Source organism: Acyrthosiphon pisum, chromosome A1 (assembly GCF_005508785.2).
Source record: "Acyrthosiphon pisum isolate AL4f chromosome A1, pea_aphid_22Mar2018_4r6ur, whole genome shotgun sequence".
Taxonomy (NCBI): Eukaryota; Metazoa; Arthropoda; class Insecta; order Hemiptera; family Aphididae; genus Acyrthosiphon; species Acyrthosiphon pisum.
The window spans coordinates 99,319,462-99,338,539 of NC_042494.1; the positions used below are offsets into that span (position 1 = coordinate 99,319,462).

Genomic DNA, 19,078 nt, shown 5'->3' on the forward strand with positions numbered 1-19,078 from the left:
CAAAGATTGTTCACTGATGATGGCGGATAATTAATCTAGTACTTAGTAGCTTAGTAGTACATAATACCTGTGGCTCATACAATTATTCAGGTATGTATAGGTGTATTTAAATATTTAATGTATCGTTATATATTATTACGCGTTGTGCCATTATGAAACATAAAAGTCGACTGGCGTATAGTAATATAGTAGGACAGTTGATTGTATATAATTAAATATTATAATATAAAGAGTAGATAATGAAGTTTATATTTAAGTACTAAACAAATGCACACAATAAGTTGATATATACATGCTAACATAATATAAAATATAATAACAATATAAATATGTACAAAAAAATAAAAAGTAAAAAAAATAATAGTATAACAGTTGGATATTATACAACTAAGTAATATATTAATACATATCTATAATGTAAAGGTGACGTGATTATTTTACATTACATTAAACATACTATGGGTACGAGTGTTTATTTTATTTTTTATTCGATATCGTGGAACCGTGGTTAGGTGTTATAGGTGCTATATAAACGCATATAACAGACCGATGTTTTCGCATTGATTGCCCAAATACGTACGAGTGTAATGAAAAAGTTAAAATGAAAAAAATGTTTAATATGTTTTGGTTATCTAACAACATCGTTGCAGTTTACAGAGCACATTATAATATCACGCGAATATGATTGTATAATATAGACGTAGGTATTCAATAGTGTGTTATTGTACGCATATTATAATTGTATACATCCAAACACGTATCACGGAATCCGCCAGAGTGAAAAAATACAGTTACATAATAATTTTACAAAAATTTAGAATTCCGAATAGGTAGGTATTACCCATACGCTGAGACCGAGAGAAAGTGAAAACATCGCGATGGTCACGCAATTACGCCGACATATTATTATTATTATACTCACACATGATAATGTGCACAGTTTATATGATACTGCGATAATTTACCTTTTATGATAATGGAATAATTAATACCTGGACGAAGTAAACAATAACAATAATGACGATTTAGTAGGAGTACGTTTTATAATAGAGTATTATATATTTATGTGTTTTGTGTACTTGTGTGTATTGTGTATGTATAAACAACGACGCGTTTTGGATGGGATTGCGAATTTCGTGGGGGTGAGATGAATATAGTATGATTATATATACGTATGATAATATTATTATAAAGTCGTCCTTTGAAATGTCGTAGAAATGGCAAGTGCAAACATACGAGGGTGGTCGGGTGGTGGTAGGCCAATAATAATATTAATAATAATAAATCGTATTTTATTCGATGTATATTAGGTATATATTATATTCACGTCGGTCGTTAGATTGGCTGCGGTATATCTATTATTATACTATATAAATGTTCGATAGGTCGTTTTTTGCAGATCACCTGTTTTTTTATAATTATTTAATGCATATTATTATTGAAACGGACGTTTCGCATATTCTATAAGATTTTTCTTATGGCAACACTAAATATAATAATATATAATATCGACGCCCCACTTCAAAACTGCAACAACTCGAGTTATAACAAATTCAAGTTATGTACACCATCTTATAGACGATCTTGTAACGATTTCAGTTCAAGAACACAATAAAATATAGTTAAATTATTGACCACGAGAGAGCATTTTCAAAATTATGATTTACATTACGTTACATAGAGAAACAATATAGAAAACACATTATACCCAACAAACCAATTATTTGGGTTGTTGCAGTTTTGATCTGGGGCGTCGATATACGCGTTATCCTCGTCCTACGTTCGGATATAATTAATATAATAATAATAATAATAATAATATAATGTACAACTTCGCAGGTGTCGTCGTGCATAACCTATATAATCTTATTTTATTTGATATTGCTTGTTTTATATATGATAATCGATTTCATTTTTGGACCATGATATATATATAATATATATATATTAGACGACGTAGGTATCGTATCATAGTTTGTTAGTTTGTTAGTTTATCATAGTCTTGGCCTTGTTTCATTGACAGTTTTTTTTCCGTCAGTACAGTGATCCAGGACCGCTGGGCGCTCCGTATCCGGAGGACGGTGATGGGGAGCCGTACGTGTCAGACGGGATCGACGGAGACGGACTCGCAGGTGGTCCGTACTCGGAAGCCACTGAGTTGGGGTATCCTTCTTGTTTCTGAAAATCAAAATTGTAAAAAAAAAAAAAACGTAAATTTTGTCTTCGTCTAGTTTTTGAGTGTCGACGAGTAGCGAAATAATAATATTATATTATTATATTATAATTATACGCCCCATATTATAGACTAATCCGCCTCATATTTTTCGGCGGTTCAGACACAACATTTTCGGATTTTTTATGCGCTCCCATTTATTTTTTACAATTATTGCCTATCATCTTCGGAGCGGATCTAGAGAACGATTTTTAAAAAGTTTTACCGTTATGACAGAACGGTTAAAATGTTTGTACCTTATGTAGGTACCTATGACCTATACAACAATCGTGGTTATTAGCGATCACAGTCTCAACGATCGACCTCGGGGTAATATAATAATATACAGCCATCTATTGCCGCTATTAAGTGATATTCTGTCTGTGAATAATAAGAATAATAAGGATTTATTTGAAAATTGGAGCAAAACTGTGCACGCCCATAATATATTTTTTAATGTCTATGTAATAATTAATTGAATGGTGCCTATCGTTTGGTTGGATTTGGTTTTATTTGGCCGTTGTGTAGCCACTGATAATATAATTATAGGTACCTGACGAGCTGCGAGTGTACGACATTTTCGTTACACGTTGTGTAGGGAGGTGATCGTATTTGGAACTTTTCACCACCCCCCCCCTCCCCCCACAAACATCAATAACACTACGACAACAACATCAATGACGACGAAGCGAATCGATAATCACCTGGGTCTTGTATCTGATGAAGTACACTTCCGGTTTGGACGGCTGCGTGGGTGCGGGCGTCGGGATGTGGATCTCGGGCGCCTCGTCTGGTTTCTTGACCAGCACGTAAATGAGCGTTTTCTGTTCGGCTGGCGGCGCGATCGGCGGGAGGTCTGGCACGGTGGGTGGTGGCGGTGTGGGTGCCTTGATGAACACGATCTTGTAGTGCTTCTGCGGTGGTGGCGGAGGCTGCACAGGCTTCTTCGGGGCGTAGTACGTGGGCTCTGGGGGCGGAACGTGCACGTACACGTGCTTGTGTATAACGGGCGCTTGCTGTGGTGGCCCGTACTGTGGCGGTGGCCCACCACTCGGGTACGGCCCACTGCTACTGCCGCCACTGATGGGGGCTGCGTAGCTGTCCAACGTGAGCCCAGGGAATCCTCCACCGCCTCCACCAAAACCGGTCAGCGGTGCTTCGGGTCGTCCCAGGCCTCGGCCCACTGCCAGCAACACCTGCGAAACACAAATGGCAAAAATTATTATCTGTTTGAGTTACCCGCTGCGTCAAGACGTCAATATTGAGCGGTGGTCAAAGTAGGGGTGGATAGAATCCTTCTACTTTTTTAATTTACATTTTCTATTTCTTTAAGTCTTATTTATTCTCAAAACATCCGTTCCCTCTTAAAAAGTTATACTTGTAAAGTATAATAGTATGTACATCATTTTAGCATAGTTTTTATCATAATGGTTTTATAATCTATACACTAACTGTTGAGAAACAAGTAGTAGGTAGGCGTTTTATTATAATAAACGTTTTTAAAATTACAGTCAAATTGTAGGCATCCATATAATCAGATTGAAATAATTTTGATACCTTACCGTCTTCAACTGTTATTAATAATTTAACAATTCGTTGTTTCTGATTTTGATTTTACTATATACCTATATATATATATACTATATACCTATAGGTGTTTTTGATTTAATACCACTCCGTGACTACGAGTGATCACTATTTTCCCCTATCATTATTATATTTTATGCCATATACTTTTAATTTATCGAACTCTTATTAAGTGTTGCTTTTAACATACGAAGACAGAAAAACTACAATCGATCTATCATAAATCATAATCATCACTACTGGCACTTCATTTGAAAAAGATTTATAGCATACTTGCTCAGTTTTCACATTAATTGGAACGTTGGACGGTGCTCGGTAGTTCTATTGTGTGTGGTGTGCTGTTAGTTATAACCAAAAACTATTTAGAAAATAGAAAATCACCAATCACAAAATGCCATTAAGGCTTGATTTCCGGTCCATAACAAAGTTGTTACATGAAACTTTTTGAGAGAGGTAAAAACAAACATAAACCAACTTTGCAACACTAATACACGCAACGCTTGATTCTTCACGTTTAAGTTATATTGACTATGCAAATGAAATATTTTCATCGATCAAAAATAAAATTATATTCTAACAGATTTTATTCACAGCGGTCGTATATTATATACGTGAGCGGTTTTCGTAAAATGGTCGACGACCGGAAAATGGAAGCGATTATTATATCGTTATTATTACATAATGATATTCACATTAATATGACGTATTTTGAGTTCGACCGGTGTATGAATAACAATATACTGCGTGGGTACTATAATTTTATATAATAATGCTCAAGACAAATCGAAAGCGCTTGCCGAAAACCTGATAATACAATAAAATATTATGTATTATATTATTATCATGCTTTGTTCGTTCAAATCATTTGTCGGCAACCAATGCTTTAGTTTCTAAAGATGCAGTCGGCTTGTGTTTGATAATATAATAAAACACAATAATATATTGTTATTACGTTCGAAATTCGGGTTCGAGAATACGTTTAAGATGATTCCGAGGTTGGAAATACGACGAATAAAACATGTCGACCGATTTCCGTTAAAACGCGTTTGCGTTCTTATATCATTACTCGAGGGGTAATAAGATAATATATTATATAAGGTATACGATTTTATACGAACGATTCACTTCGGGATGTCAGACAACGCTGCAGCGAATGATAAATTCGGTGTCCACTTTTGTATATATATTTACTGTACTTACCTAATATTATAACAATAAAATGTGATCATTTCACATTTGTACCAACAATATTGTATCTACGGGTTTTATGTCTTAATAATATTATATTTATGCGTATATCCGATATCGATGAGCGATGATTATGATATTATTGTAAAATTATTATTACCTATATTGTTATAAAAACGGAGTGGCCGAAAGAAAACAATATCTGCAGCATCTGCCCCGGCAGCGGCGTATTTATAAAATATGTCTTATTGTGGGAGGGGGCACAAACAAAATATTAAATTATACAGTTATAACTCATATTTCCCGTCTCAAAAAAATGTCTAATTTTTTTTTGTAAACACAGATTTTAGCACGAAACATATATAAGAAAATATGTATAAGGTTTCCGCAAGGGATTTTTTGAATTTATAAATAATTTAAAATTTAAATATAATTACACATTATCTATACACATTTGTTAAAAAATATTGGCGCTAATAAGGGACATGAGCCCATTTGTTTATAAGCCTTTCCAAAATTGTTTTAAAATGAAAAAGATAAAATGAGAAGAATACAACTATATATGTGTTCTGGATTACTTATATAATATGAATATATTATTATTATGATTCATTGCCATTAATTTTTTTATTGCCAATTAATGTGTTAAATATATTTTGAACGTTGCGATGACTTTTTTTTTAAACTTTTTATACTACAATAAAACTATAATACTGAACTCCCAATTCGAAAGGCTATTTTTTATTACGAATACTTTCATGATGCCCACAAGTCCATAACTGATAAATTATTGTCACAACTATGTGAAGTCAGGTTGGTGAGGAAGCTAGGTGAATTACTTATCACTCTGTATATGTGGTTACGTCTGGTAAGGACGGTAAGGCTATATTATTATATGAGTGTATGTGTGTGTATAGGTACAGGTTAGATTTCAGTTGGTAATTGATATAAATATATGACAACAACGTGAAAACTATCGATTTGATATCATCCCTCTCGTATTTCTTTGATCACCTTACAATTTTATCCAATTTGTCTCAATACCGTTACTCGCGCGTACCCAACAAACCCGTGTCGTGAGTGCTATATTATTTACTAGCGGAGTTCGTTAATTTTGATTTTCGTTTTTTTAACTATTGAGCGGAACGTGCTACATAGGTAAAATCTAACCCAATTGTAATACTTATATATATTATTTACATATATATACGACTGGTCCTCGTTAAATAGTAGCCACTTATATTTTTGTTTTCTCATCTTAACTTATCAGGAAAAAACGTCAAAGGAATAGTTCAGTATTCTATTCCTTTGAGTTATAGGAATTATTTATATTAGTATAAATAATAAATTTAAACATACGAATACTCTCTTCTCATTCCATATATCACTCTACCCCTGTTAACATCTGAAAATTAGGTCGAGATACAGCGTTGTGTTCACGCCACAAAGAGTATAGATCTTCATTACTATATAATATATGGTAAGTATATAGGTAGTATATAATGTATTATATAGGTACTGCACGATGATAGTTTATCCATGTTATCAATACAAATATATCTATGTAAAATATTCTTCGGGAAATTGCGGTGGACCATCATCTACCTATATATTATAATATGTATATATCGATGAGGCACCGAGACGCCATTGAATTTATCGTTCTCATAGGATCGTCGAACTTTTTACACAGATATTATCATCTTACAGGCTGCAGACTGCAGTAAAATATATAATAAATAATCATATAATGTTTCGAACTTCCGAAGTACCGTCCGGCGGCCTATAAGGTACTATTATGAATATTATGATATTATAATGTACGTTCTAAGTTGTGGTGTTAAATATTCTCAAAGAAAAATCGGGAAAACAACATAATAATATCGAATCATACACGAATCGACGAATCATACAGCGTTCGTCTATGACACACGTATAATATTATAGTCAACGATTTACAAAACTGCAGTATAATATCAAAAAATATTTTTGATTGGACCATATTATTATTATGATTGTATACTGCAATAAAATAAATTGTCAATATTACGTTATGAAACCAGTGGTATGACCAAGAGTTTTCGATGGGGGGGGGGGGAGATGTTATAACTAATAACACATTTAAATTAATTGTGGTGGTTGTACCAAAGGCACAAATAAGGGGATTTATCGGACAGTGGTGGGGGGTATAACTCTTACACCCGGAGCACTATATTGTATAATTCACTGGCGAAGGAACGCGTATCATTATCAGTGGTCAGAATTGTCAATCGACAAGCAATTATTCGAAACTTCAGAAAAAGACTTGAAGACTACATTTATTAGCCACCCGCTGCGAAGATAATAACAATAATATCTAAAAGAAAATTGCACGTAATTATTTGGACGTCCCCCCATCACAATAATTTCTCTTTGGTGATGAAAGTTGAAAACTTGTGATGAGGGTCTTTTCCCTCTTTTAATATCCGGCACTAAGTTATATATAGCAGATGATGAGGTTTCCTACTTTTTTACTTTAGCTCCCCTCTTTACCATATTATATTTTTAATAATTTTACACCTTATTAGAAAATATTTTGTGTCGTAATTATTGTGTGATTTCAAATTAGGATAGCTACTTTTATTTAATCTTGATGTTTTTTTAATTGAGGTGAATCTTATGCTGCTCCTGAATATTTTGAACTCCCTCTAAGCTGAGGGAAACATTGATATACATAAATATAGCCAAATGCAAACAACGCGCAATCAGTAATAATAATAAATTAGAGTTTGGGACTTCTTGCATTTGCATATTTTTCTATGGTGGTTGAAAAATATTCTAGAATATTCTAAAATTTGTTAATTATTTTTATATCATAATATTAGGTGTATAATGTGCATATTTGCATACACAATTTCACTCCGCTTTTTGCCTAACTTTGGCTGAATATTTTTGAATACAAACTCCCGAAACCTAAGCATTATTAATAAATAAATATTAAATAGTATAATGCTTTCAATTATATTTTATCATACATTTTTGTTCGTAATTATTATTAAATAAAATAAACATGTAATTGCATACTTTAGAGAATCTTTTTGGTAATTTTAATTGCATTTTCGCATTAGTACTTGTAGTGCAATAAGTTCCGAACCCTTCTAATAATACCTAATGGTATCTATTATGTAACACATGGGATAACGTGACAATCTACACACGTCATAATGCAATAAAATAATATCACATCAATAGTATTTAAATCAGCTACTTTACATATAATATTATGATAAATTTAATGGGTTTCTCTAGCCGTTCTGTATTTACTGAGGGTCGTTTTACCTGCCCGTTATGATGTGTAAGCTAATATCTGATATATGGACTTATGTGATACACAAAACTATCATTAGACTATCAATTAATAACAACAATAATAGCATCCGCAGCGGCAACATGATTGAATTTATTACCGTGATATCCCTTCACGTCAAGATTGAAAAAATATAATATACATATATATATATATATATATGTATGTATATTATATTATCGTTTTTATTCACGTATAATAATAAGATGATGTTTATTTGTGTCGATAGTTTATATGGATGTGAACGAGATGGAACTTTTGAAAGCGGATTTCAAAGACGTTTTGTGCGTTACCAGCAAAATAAATATAAATCGTTTTCGACACACGATGAACAGCACACTTCCACTGCAGGCTGCAGCTGCTAAGTTATTTCATAATAATATCGTAACGCGTATTGAACTAACCGTTTGAATAAATAAAATAAAAATACTATACGTCCATCTATGCGTATTGATCCTCAACGCACGTGTTAGTTTTATCGATGATATTGAATTGCATACATATTGTGATGCGTACCCACACAAGTTGACAGATCGTCCGCATTTTAAATGTGCGTGTATAAGTGGAAATGGACTCAAACGATCACTATATTATATGCATGACTTTATCAAAAAAAAAAATGTTTTCAACTCAGGCCATCTATTTTACTGAGTACCTACCTACCTATATAAGTATCACTTGTTTCCATATGTTATAGGTAATCGTTAATGTTTTGGATTTTTCAAATATAGATTTTGCAGGAAAATCGACACAATTTGATAACCGTCATGATAGAGGAATAGGAATGAATTATATTCTATTATTATCTATTTTCGTATTTGCTTAGAAATTAATTTTATTATTATTAATGTTGTCCTACATCGATACTACTTGTACTGTTCGAGCGCAATAACAAGCGTGACTATTGGATCGATTACATTATCGTGGTTGTTCGTTATAATGTTAAAGGTACAGACAGTTCGTCATTAGTACCGGTGCAGTTCGTGCGATTATTAGATAACTATTACAGACGCGCTATCGGAAGCAGAAAACGAATGACAGCATAATATTATTATCGATCGTTGCTCTGCAGCGCAAGGGAATCTGGTAACCGACGGCGCCGAATTACGTTTATATATAGTTTCGTGGGGGCGTCTGCAGACGTCATCGGACCCCAGCAATTTAGGACGTTTTCTCTCCGATTTCCTGCCCCTCATCCCCCGGGACCCACGACGTTTCCCGTCGGCATCATACGAAACAGTTCGAATACCGCAGACAAAGATTATTCGCGTGGCATCCGGTGTGGTTGTTGAGGGGGTGACACGCACGCACTCGGGCGCCAGGGTCAGTCGCCCAGTCGCCCGTACCATTCGACAAAAGAATAATGAAAATGTTCACGATCGGCTTCTTACGACGATAACTCTGCACGCTCTGGTAATAAGAGGTGATATCGTTTAAAGGGAGGAACAAATAATGTTGAATCTTTTATTCTGATGCGAAAGGCATGTATTTTGGGGCGATGGACTGAGTCGCCTGACACCCACCCCTATTCGCAACGATGCTTAAAACACTAGTTAAGATACGCACATTTAGCTAGGAAGTTGATGATGGCAGTGAGGAGAAACTAGAGAATTACGATTAAATGATCAAACAAATAACACAACAGTTTTGGGATTCCGCATGCTTATATGACGACGAAGTTTTAATACGATACGGCCGCGGGAATAACATACGAAGATCAAACAAAGATAATATTATATTTGCTTGGTTCATATTAAAGTCTATATACATTTATAGGTCGCACTCTGTCAAGAACATTCATTGTATTGTTACCAACGCACAGTTAACGATAAACTGAAACTTTCGAAGTTCCTCCGAATATAAATTTTCGAAGTCTCCGAAATGAGCACATTTTTAAGGTATATTTTTGGTTTACTATTACTCAAACCAGAGAAAGTTGAAAATGCATTTGTGTTTGATCTTGTCTTATAATGTTCTAAATAATCTTGAAATTCTAAAATTTGTACCTAACTTATTTAATGGATAACTATGTTATGAACTATGCCGTATTTCCTCCTTGTGTATGGGCAGAATCTTCCAGTTCTACAATTCTTACTACTATAACAGTTGTGAAACGTTTCACTCTAAATATAATTCAATATTTTACGTGAGCTATTCTAATATATTTCAATTAAACGTTTGAAATGTGATATTTACATTAAAATGAGAAATACTGTAGGAACAATACAAAAGATGGCACAGACAAAACTATTATTCATCAGCGAATAATTATATGCATATGAAATTGAATACATTTTTGATTTGAGTAGTATATAAATGACATTTTTGCTTAATATTATATATTTGATAACATATTCCTATTTTGTGTTTATATTGCCAAATTTTAATTTATAAATGTATGAACCCAATTAGTACAACAAGTACTATACTCGAGTATTTTTAGCGAGACATGACTCGATAATATTACAGTGGAACGTATTATAATATCGTTAAGTTTAAACGTGATGAGTTGTACTCGCTCGAGTACAAGTTTGATTAAGATCGTATCAAGCAGTCTGGGTAAACGTGAATTTTTTTCATTCAGGATAACTAACAGTTTACTCGTATTATAATATTTTATAACTGGTCATTTGGGCGAAATGTATCATTCTAATTTCTGACCTGATCGAAATGTTATTTACATGCACTTTTAACCATTACAGTAATTTGTTGTTTTTTCGTTTGGTAAAACGAAGGGGTATTTATGTTTGAGTGTATTTACCAATAATTACACGTTTGGGTTTGACATTTATTGATGTATTGAATTGCACGGGATCGCAATTATGAAGTTTCACCAAAATTTAAAAAAAAAACATTTTTATTTGGTATGGAAATTATTAATGATTTCTCCCATTTTTTTAGTTAACGTCCAAACACGGATGTAACACGATACACATCAGTTTAATATTCCTAAGTTATAAACGTATTACCAAAATAATAATGGAACAAAATTTAATATTTGATTAGGTAACTTTTATATTTTTTTAGTAGATGATTCATTTTTAATTCAATTTTAATTTTTTTATTTTACTACTAGCAACTAGCAAACGTATAGTTATACTGTTATAGTTTGACATGTATTTTATTAAAATCAATCTAAACGTATTTTTCAACGTGAACCATTCAAATGTGTCCCTTGGGCGTATTGGGAGTCTGTGTGTATAAAACTACAATCAGGCGTAGATCGATGCTTTATGCTACTGTTGACCATAAATACTATATAAATGATTTTTTATTCAATAGGGGTACATGATTTTTGTCACATTTTATGATGACTGATATTAATGGTATAAGTTTATTTTTCTTATTTGTACATTTGTATAATATAGGTGAACGAATTTTACTAATTTGAAATTATGTGTCGACAAAAGCATATTCACGAAAATATTTATTTCACAGTAATAATATTATTATTGTATGTAATACGTTATAATAATTAATAATTATCCGGGAGTTTGAAGTCAGGGGTGGGTTTCTAAAACATCAGTGTTTTCAAAAATTTTGGTTTATCATCGAACCCATTTTTTTCATCGTCGTTTGTCGTTACGCATTGCCGAAATGTCGTGTAATGTATAAGTAAGCGGTACATTTATAGCTTTGAAATGCACGCACACGTACTGACATAACGTATTTAGCATAACACGAGTGCCTACCTATTTATGCGAGCAGGATATAATAATATGTATTTTGGAAAGTATAATATATTATTTAATTAGTTTATTATGTGTGGCCCCGCTGGAATTTACAACGCTACAAAACATTGTATTTTTGAATTTGTATGCAGCGTGTTTGTACAATTGTTCGTATAATAGACGCGCGTATATAATGTATTATATTATATTATACATGTTATGTACAGCTGATATAGCAGTATATCCGTTTTCGGAACTTTCGGTTTCTTCGTCGGTGGACGGTGAGTAGGTTATATTATGACGTCGACGAGGGAATCATAATACATTATGCCTCATATATTATTGTTATTATTATTATTTATTATTATACATCGAGGTAATGTATTTTGTTTCCCGATATCGGAAATTAGAAAAAAAAAATACCCGATATGTAAACGGAAATCGGATCGATTACGTAAAAAATAAGAATAAACAACAAAAAAAACCCAGACTGTGAGACAAAAATTGCGGCCCATTAAACATGTTTTTGTTTTCCATTTTCCACAGTATACCTACACACCATGGTGCACCTGCGGTAGTAGTATTAGTATCAGTGGTAGTATATAAAGAAGGTAGTCGATTGTACGCGAGAATAACCGTTCCGTGACCAATCCATTGGTTTCGTGATCACGAACAATCCGGGTTTTCTGGCGTGTGTAATTGACCCGCCACTTTGGTCTGCACACAAATTAGGAGATAGGAGAATGGACACACGGCGGCGGTGGTGAAAAAAATTCAAAAATAAATAATATACGGTATTACGGTGTAGGATGGCTGGCGCGACGAATTCTCGGTGTACCTATATATGTATATTATATATATTCCATCCCGATTTACTTCGCCCGTTCATGTGCCATCAGTCTTCTGCGCCATGCACGTCACATGTCCCAATACCAGTTTAATCATTTCACGTCCGTTATACAACAAACAGTAGTTGTATATCGTTATAATATTGTTTGTGATCGATCGGAAAACAATGTTTGTCGCCCGAGGTAAACGTCACGCGAGTTTCACACTGGTTCAATATAGGTAATAATTTTCATCATACATATTATATTATAATATTATTGCATTACTCAATATCAAGACGAATATCAGGATTTCGTAGGTATACATCTGCACAACTGATAGATAGGCAGGCAGTGATCCTCCTTCATCCCGAAACTTAATCAATTTATAATGATTTATATTATATTTTAGCGTTCATACTCTTCGATAATTTTTTGTCATTTATATAGCTTAGCTGTAGTTTCAAACCAGTCTCCTGAGAAATAATATGATACAATAATAATAATATTACCGTCGTGTCGGTCGGTCATATTTACCATCTAAAAAAGTCCTCCTTCAAGTATAATAATATGTTTCCGTTGTAATTTTCATAAGGTTGTATAATACTTATTAATACCTACGTACAGGAGTTTATAAAAGCGTTTTCGGTTGTCATCCGCTCTGCATAGACACATCACATAATAACACCGATAATTTCGCTCTGACGTCCTATTGATTTCTCGGCACGACCGTGACGAATATTATACATTTTTATATATATATAATTATAACACGGGACATTGAATTAAACGTTTTCCTCGCGTTCGAGACGAAGTCATTGCCTACTTTGCCGAATAATGTGACTATGTGAGACATTATATTGATTGACGTTGCGGGTATTAAATATTATGGTCATAATTTATACACGTACATTAATTATTATTATTTACATTATTGTTATTTTCGACCGAATGTTTTTGAAGAGTTTTCATCTATTCATACGCAACCACTGATGAGGTGTCTCTATTTGTCCTTCTAAATAATAAATCAATAACGAAGCGGGAACGAACGGAAAAATTTAACGGGCTTTGGCTTTTTTCATTGTATTATAATATATAGCGCGAACCGGTGAGCTGCTTCAGCCTGAGGTCGATTCTGTACTTAATGAATCACTAGTGGAGAACTTAAGGCGAATATATGTATATGTTATATTACATTTTTTGGATAGAAACGCTATGCAGAGATAGGTACGCGCACTCGAAAGTCTTGTCTTGTAAATTATAAAACGTGCGTTTTATTTGCAAATATAAAATGTTCTTTTCTATAATCTTTAGTGGTCCTCGTCGTAGAGAATTTAATTGGCCTTTTAAAAGAAACGTTCCCTCGTCATTATAATCTAATTTAAAACCTTTCAAAAGTCTGGTAAACGAAAACACATTCAGACCGACTCCTTAATACCGCTATACTACATAGTTCGCACAGTTTTCACTGGTAATGTCATTTTTGCCGGGCGGCTGGTAAACATCCGAGCCGTTGGTTGCTTCTTCCACGTCAAATATTACGTTTCATCCATTTTTGTTTTTATTTGAAAATTCGAAACGTTTACAGTTCGACGTCATACAACTATATACAAGTACCCTAATGGTCGTGGTGCAGGAAATTAACTTCGCTATGAAAAACAAAAATGCACAAATACAGTAAACAAAAACTGTTGATTCGAGCACTTTTCATTATACGCATTGGTATATTTATTATTTTCAGCTATTATGTGAAAGCAAAAATGATGATATATTTTGACTTTTCGATTTTCCAAATAACAACAAGGCTCTTTTGGCGCAATATAATAGTTGTCTATGGAGTATGGATTATTTTTCACTTGGGTATTCGGGCGACGATGCATTAATATTTGCAAATCGTTGGCGTACTCAAATAAAGCCACATAAATATTTATGTTTAAACATTTCAAGACATTATAGCTATAGGAACAATTTGCGTCAGACGATGATTATTATAGAACAGTGCTGTGTTGTTGTTGTTGTTTTTGATGAACATCTCGACATTTCAACTACAATCAGCACATTGTAAATAATGACTCTTACTATGATTTTTGATTTTAAGTAAATGTTCAACTGACGCGAAGTCATGAACGTTTTGATTTAATCACAGTTGTTTCCATAAAACATTTTAGGGGTTATAATATTGTATTTTTAAATGTAACATAATAATATTATACTTAAAAATAGTGTGGGCGTGCATAAAATACATCGAATTTTTGGTAACATAGAACTTCGAATTTTTCTAGGTATCTATAGGTATTCGTGCGTTTTCGTGATTTAATAATTATTGCAGCGTGTAAAAAGTTGTGAATAACTTCATATTCAAAATCATTTTGTTAAATTACATATATTATTATATATTTTATTTTTTCAGATCGTCAGTGTTGCATTTTATTCAACTATTACAGAAGACATTGCATAATTTAAATTTATAGCTTTTTGTTTAGATTTTTGAAGCCAGGCCCGGCGTATTGAATAGGCAAATCTGGTACTCTGGTGATTTTTTTCAACCATTATCAACGTAATGTTGTCTACTGTAATGATGATTGGTAAAATATTTAATACTGGTTTCCATTCAACTGGTTTTGATGTATGTATTCAGTATTGTGTATATTATAACGCAATTTGAAAGAATAGATTAATACAAAACACAAATTGTATACAACGACATAACGTCATACCTACGATTGTGCTATATAAGGTTTTTTAAATCTGTATAAAGCGAGAAACGTAGTACTTATAATATTAGTTTTACAGCAATGTTTTTTTTTATCGTTTAATCGTATTGGGAGTCTAGTAAAATATACTAAAACGACTTAGTTGCATATGTCATAAAATCAATATATTATATTATTATTTTGTAATTTAAATATGTCACTCCTCGATACCTAGTTGTTTACAGTATTTTCAATTTTGACAGTTCCAAGATTAGTTTACATCGTTTTCAATAAAAAAAATGAATTACTGTTTAGTTTATGCAAGTTATTGTACACATGGATTTTTCAATTTTTGTAAGAAAAGAAATATTGAACATTTAAATGTTCAAGATTAAATTTAAATTTTGATATTTCTGGTTACACCGTAGACTTTTTATAGAGAAAAAAGTTGTTCATGCAATTCGTAGATTCCTGTCTTGGTGATAGAAATGTATTTATACTGAAAGGCAAGTAGGTATAATATATACGAGATATTGCTTACACAATTTATGATTTCTTAAAGTTAATAAATGTTATTTCTAATGATTTTGTTGTTATTGAAATAAACTAATATTGAATATCCACGCTAAAGGTAAATAAGAGATTATTTTTTTTACATCAGTACTTATGGCTCTTGCATATAATTTATATAATTTTATTTTGTTTTTGAAAAATTATTTTATTGAAAATGAGGAAGATATCCATATTCTAACCATTACATGGTAGTAATTTATACAAATTGATTGCTGTACATTCATAATCTGTTTTAAGCTTTGAAAATAAGAATTAATTAAAAATGTATTAATATTATAAGTAGAATAAAGTTTACGAATATCTGTAAATAATTTTACAATGGGTCAAAACATTCAAACATTAACATTCGTTAGTATACTACGAGACAATTAATTCAGAAATGATTTATTCGTTTGACATTTAAATATTTTTAAATTCAAGTTATAATAATTACATTTATTTAACCGTCGATGACACTTTACTTCCTACATAACGGTTTTTGATAAAAAAAAATATACTTGAGTATGTATTTAATAAATTAATCGTATTTATCAAATTATGTAATTAACGATGACGTTCGAATACAAATTTTAAATTGAAATCATCCAATTAAAGTGCTAAGGGTTTTCTTTTTTGAAATATAGAGAGTTAAAAATAGAATTGATATTTAAATAATTATAATAATGATATAATAACTTTACTCTAAGTGGATGTACCTATAGGCTATAACTATATTATAATGTAGTCATTTTATTAAAAACAATGAGTATTATTGTATAGGAATTATATTGTGCGTTTTAAACAATTAATACTAATACCGCGAATACACTAATTTGTCAAATGACCATGACTGCCACCGTATTCATAAAAAAAAAAATAAAAATAAATGTTCTGACAATAATGTATAGAAAATAAAATAATCGTTATTCAATACTGAAATTGGAGCTAGAACTCCAACAAAAGTGTGACCATTATTCGGACAGACTTTTCCGAGTGTATGTACTATGTATACACCGTGATAATTATTATTATTACTGTTGTGTTGTATGTCACGGCAATAACTGACATCAGCAATAAAGCTAATAATGGGACAAACACATACCCACACACACGCACACACACTACAAAAGCGGCGCGATACCGGATAACGTGTGTTTCGATTTGAGCGCAGCGTTTTTACTGTTTAAATAACAGTTTTTCCCCCTACACAAAAGGTAATCTAATACTTTCGTCTTGTTTCGTATATTATTATTTTATTCCTTTTTAATATTACTTGAGGCTTTTGTAAAGTTGAAAGCCCAAAGCCCCACCACGTTAACGACAGAGCAAATAACATATGGAAGATCCACAGCACACCGCGGTGCAGAGTGGAAATCTGATATAGTTTGAACAAATTACGGAGTCGTACGACTTTTACGATATAATTTGGAGAAGAACTACGAATCATCACTCTGTCACGCGTTTGTAACCGATACCCAACTATAAACCACATCATAGTCGTTACGATAAGATAGGTATAAAGTATAATATTATTTCGCTAGAAATTAAATTTGAAATGAGTATCTTTGAAACAATAACAATTATAATAATATGTAATGCAACAAAATGAAGGTAAATTCACTTTAGAGTTCAGGTGTGTATATGGTTACCATGGACTTTGTTGTATTTTTTCGTTTACTAACCATTATTGCGGAGCACCACGTAGCCATTGTGTGAATCCTTTGACTGATGTAGATTTGGCGTCTAAACGAGTTACAAATAAAAAAAAAAATTATAAATGTACAGTATTTTATGTTAGGTTTTTTTTCAGCGACGACTTTTCGAAACGGTATATCGAACGACTTGTATCAATTATAAAAGTTACGATTCGCGTTTTATTCAGAAACTGTAACACGACACATCGCTCGGTGGGCGATTGAATATCACTTGGTCCACGATCCGCTTTCACAGCACTTTTTATATAATTGCTCCTTCCATTATTTCCACCACCGCGTTTTCTCGTACAAACGGTGGTGGTTACTTTTCGTTACTTTTTTTTCGTCGACAATTATGAGTTATGACCTGGAAAGATGAACCTGGCCGATACGCGACGTGTATTATAGTTTTTTTACATTGTTTTCTTCACTGCAATACACATATGCATACCTATAGGTACGTTTTATTATTATTATTATGTATACGGTTACGGTCGTCGAAACCACTCGTCACAGTGTATTTAGGTGCCAATATATGTTATACCGGGCAAGAGGTCAATTTTCACTCTCGTTTTCATTCCGTTGCCAATATTATTTGCTTATAATCGTTTTCGATTAAACGCCAAATCTCCATTTCCGATCACGGAATTTTTTAAAATTAGCAAAACTGAAAAATACTACAATGTTGACAGTTACTTATTTTCATTTAGTTATACTATATGCCTGCCACAAATTGTTCATAATTGCGTGCAAGTATATTATACTGATTAATTTAAATTTTAAGCTCATATGATATTTATGTATATATATTATACATTTCTCTAATTATATTTTAAACAATAGTATAAATAAATTTTTTTTTTTATGAAATATAATCCAAATATTTTTAATACCTACCTAACTCCGAAATAAAACTATATGTAATTATATACATATTTGTCAAAGATGAAAATTAATATCGTATTTTTAAATCTTGCGATAGTTATGTGACTGGATAATTTAATTGTACAGTATATCATTTTTATAGTAATTTTATTTGTATATAAAATTATAGAATGTAATGATTTTTTTAACTTTTATTATTCGATTCAGTATTACCAATAAGTAATTTCTTTGCCTATACATGCTTTCCAGCCATATAATAATTAGGTATGGTTATTACCTTATATTCCATTTTACTGGCTGTAAACTAATTATTATTAATTTTAAAATGTACAAAGAAAGAAAGAAAAAATTACCAAATTAATATCGAATTTTAAATTTTAGATATAAAATGTAACTTATTTATAAAGTTATTAAATATTTTGA

General features: G+C 32.1%; 1 protein-coding gene across 1 annotated transcript; it reads right to left on the reverse strand.

Moving 5' to 3' along the window:
• Positions 1-226: 226 nt before the first annotated feature.
• On the reverse strand, positions 227-18,017 carry LOC100160127 (leucine-rich repeat extensin-like protein 3). The gene is made up of 3 exons (XM_001949396.5): positions 17,759-18,017; positions 2,917-3,408; positions 227-2,178 (listed from the first exon to the last, which is right to left on the reverse strand). Exons 1-3 carry the CDS (start codon positions 17,783-17,785, stop codon positions 2,035-2,037), a joined length of 663 nt encoding a protein of 220 aa, XP_001949431.1. The 5' UTR covers positions 17,786-18,017; the 3' UTR covers positions 227-2,034.
• Positions 18,018-19,078: the final 1,061 nt, after the last annotated feature.

What these genes read in the sequence shown, in the direction of transcription:
- LOC100160127 (XM_001949396.5), bottom strand. Translation starts at nt 17,785, where the DNA reads ATGGCTACGTGGTGCTCCGCAATAATG. An exon ending in CGTGGTGCTCCGCAATAATG is followed by an intron (nt 3,409 to 17,758) that starts GTTAGTAAACGA and finishes TGTGTTTCGCAG; the next exon opens with GTGTTGCTGGCAGTGGGCCG. An exon ending in TCATCAGATACAAGACCCAG is followed by an intron (nt 2,179 to 2,916) that starts GTGATTATCGAT and finishes TTTGATTTTCAG; the next exon opens with AAACAAGAAGGATACCCCAA.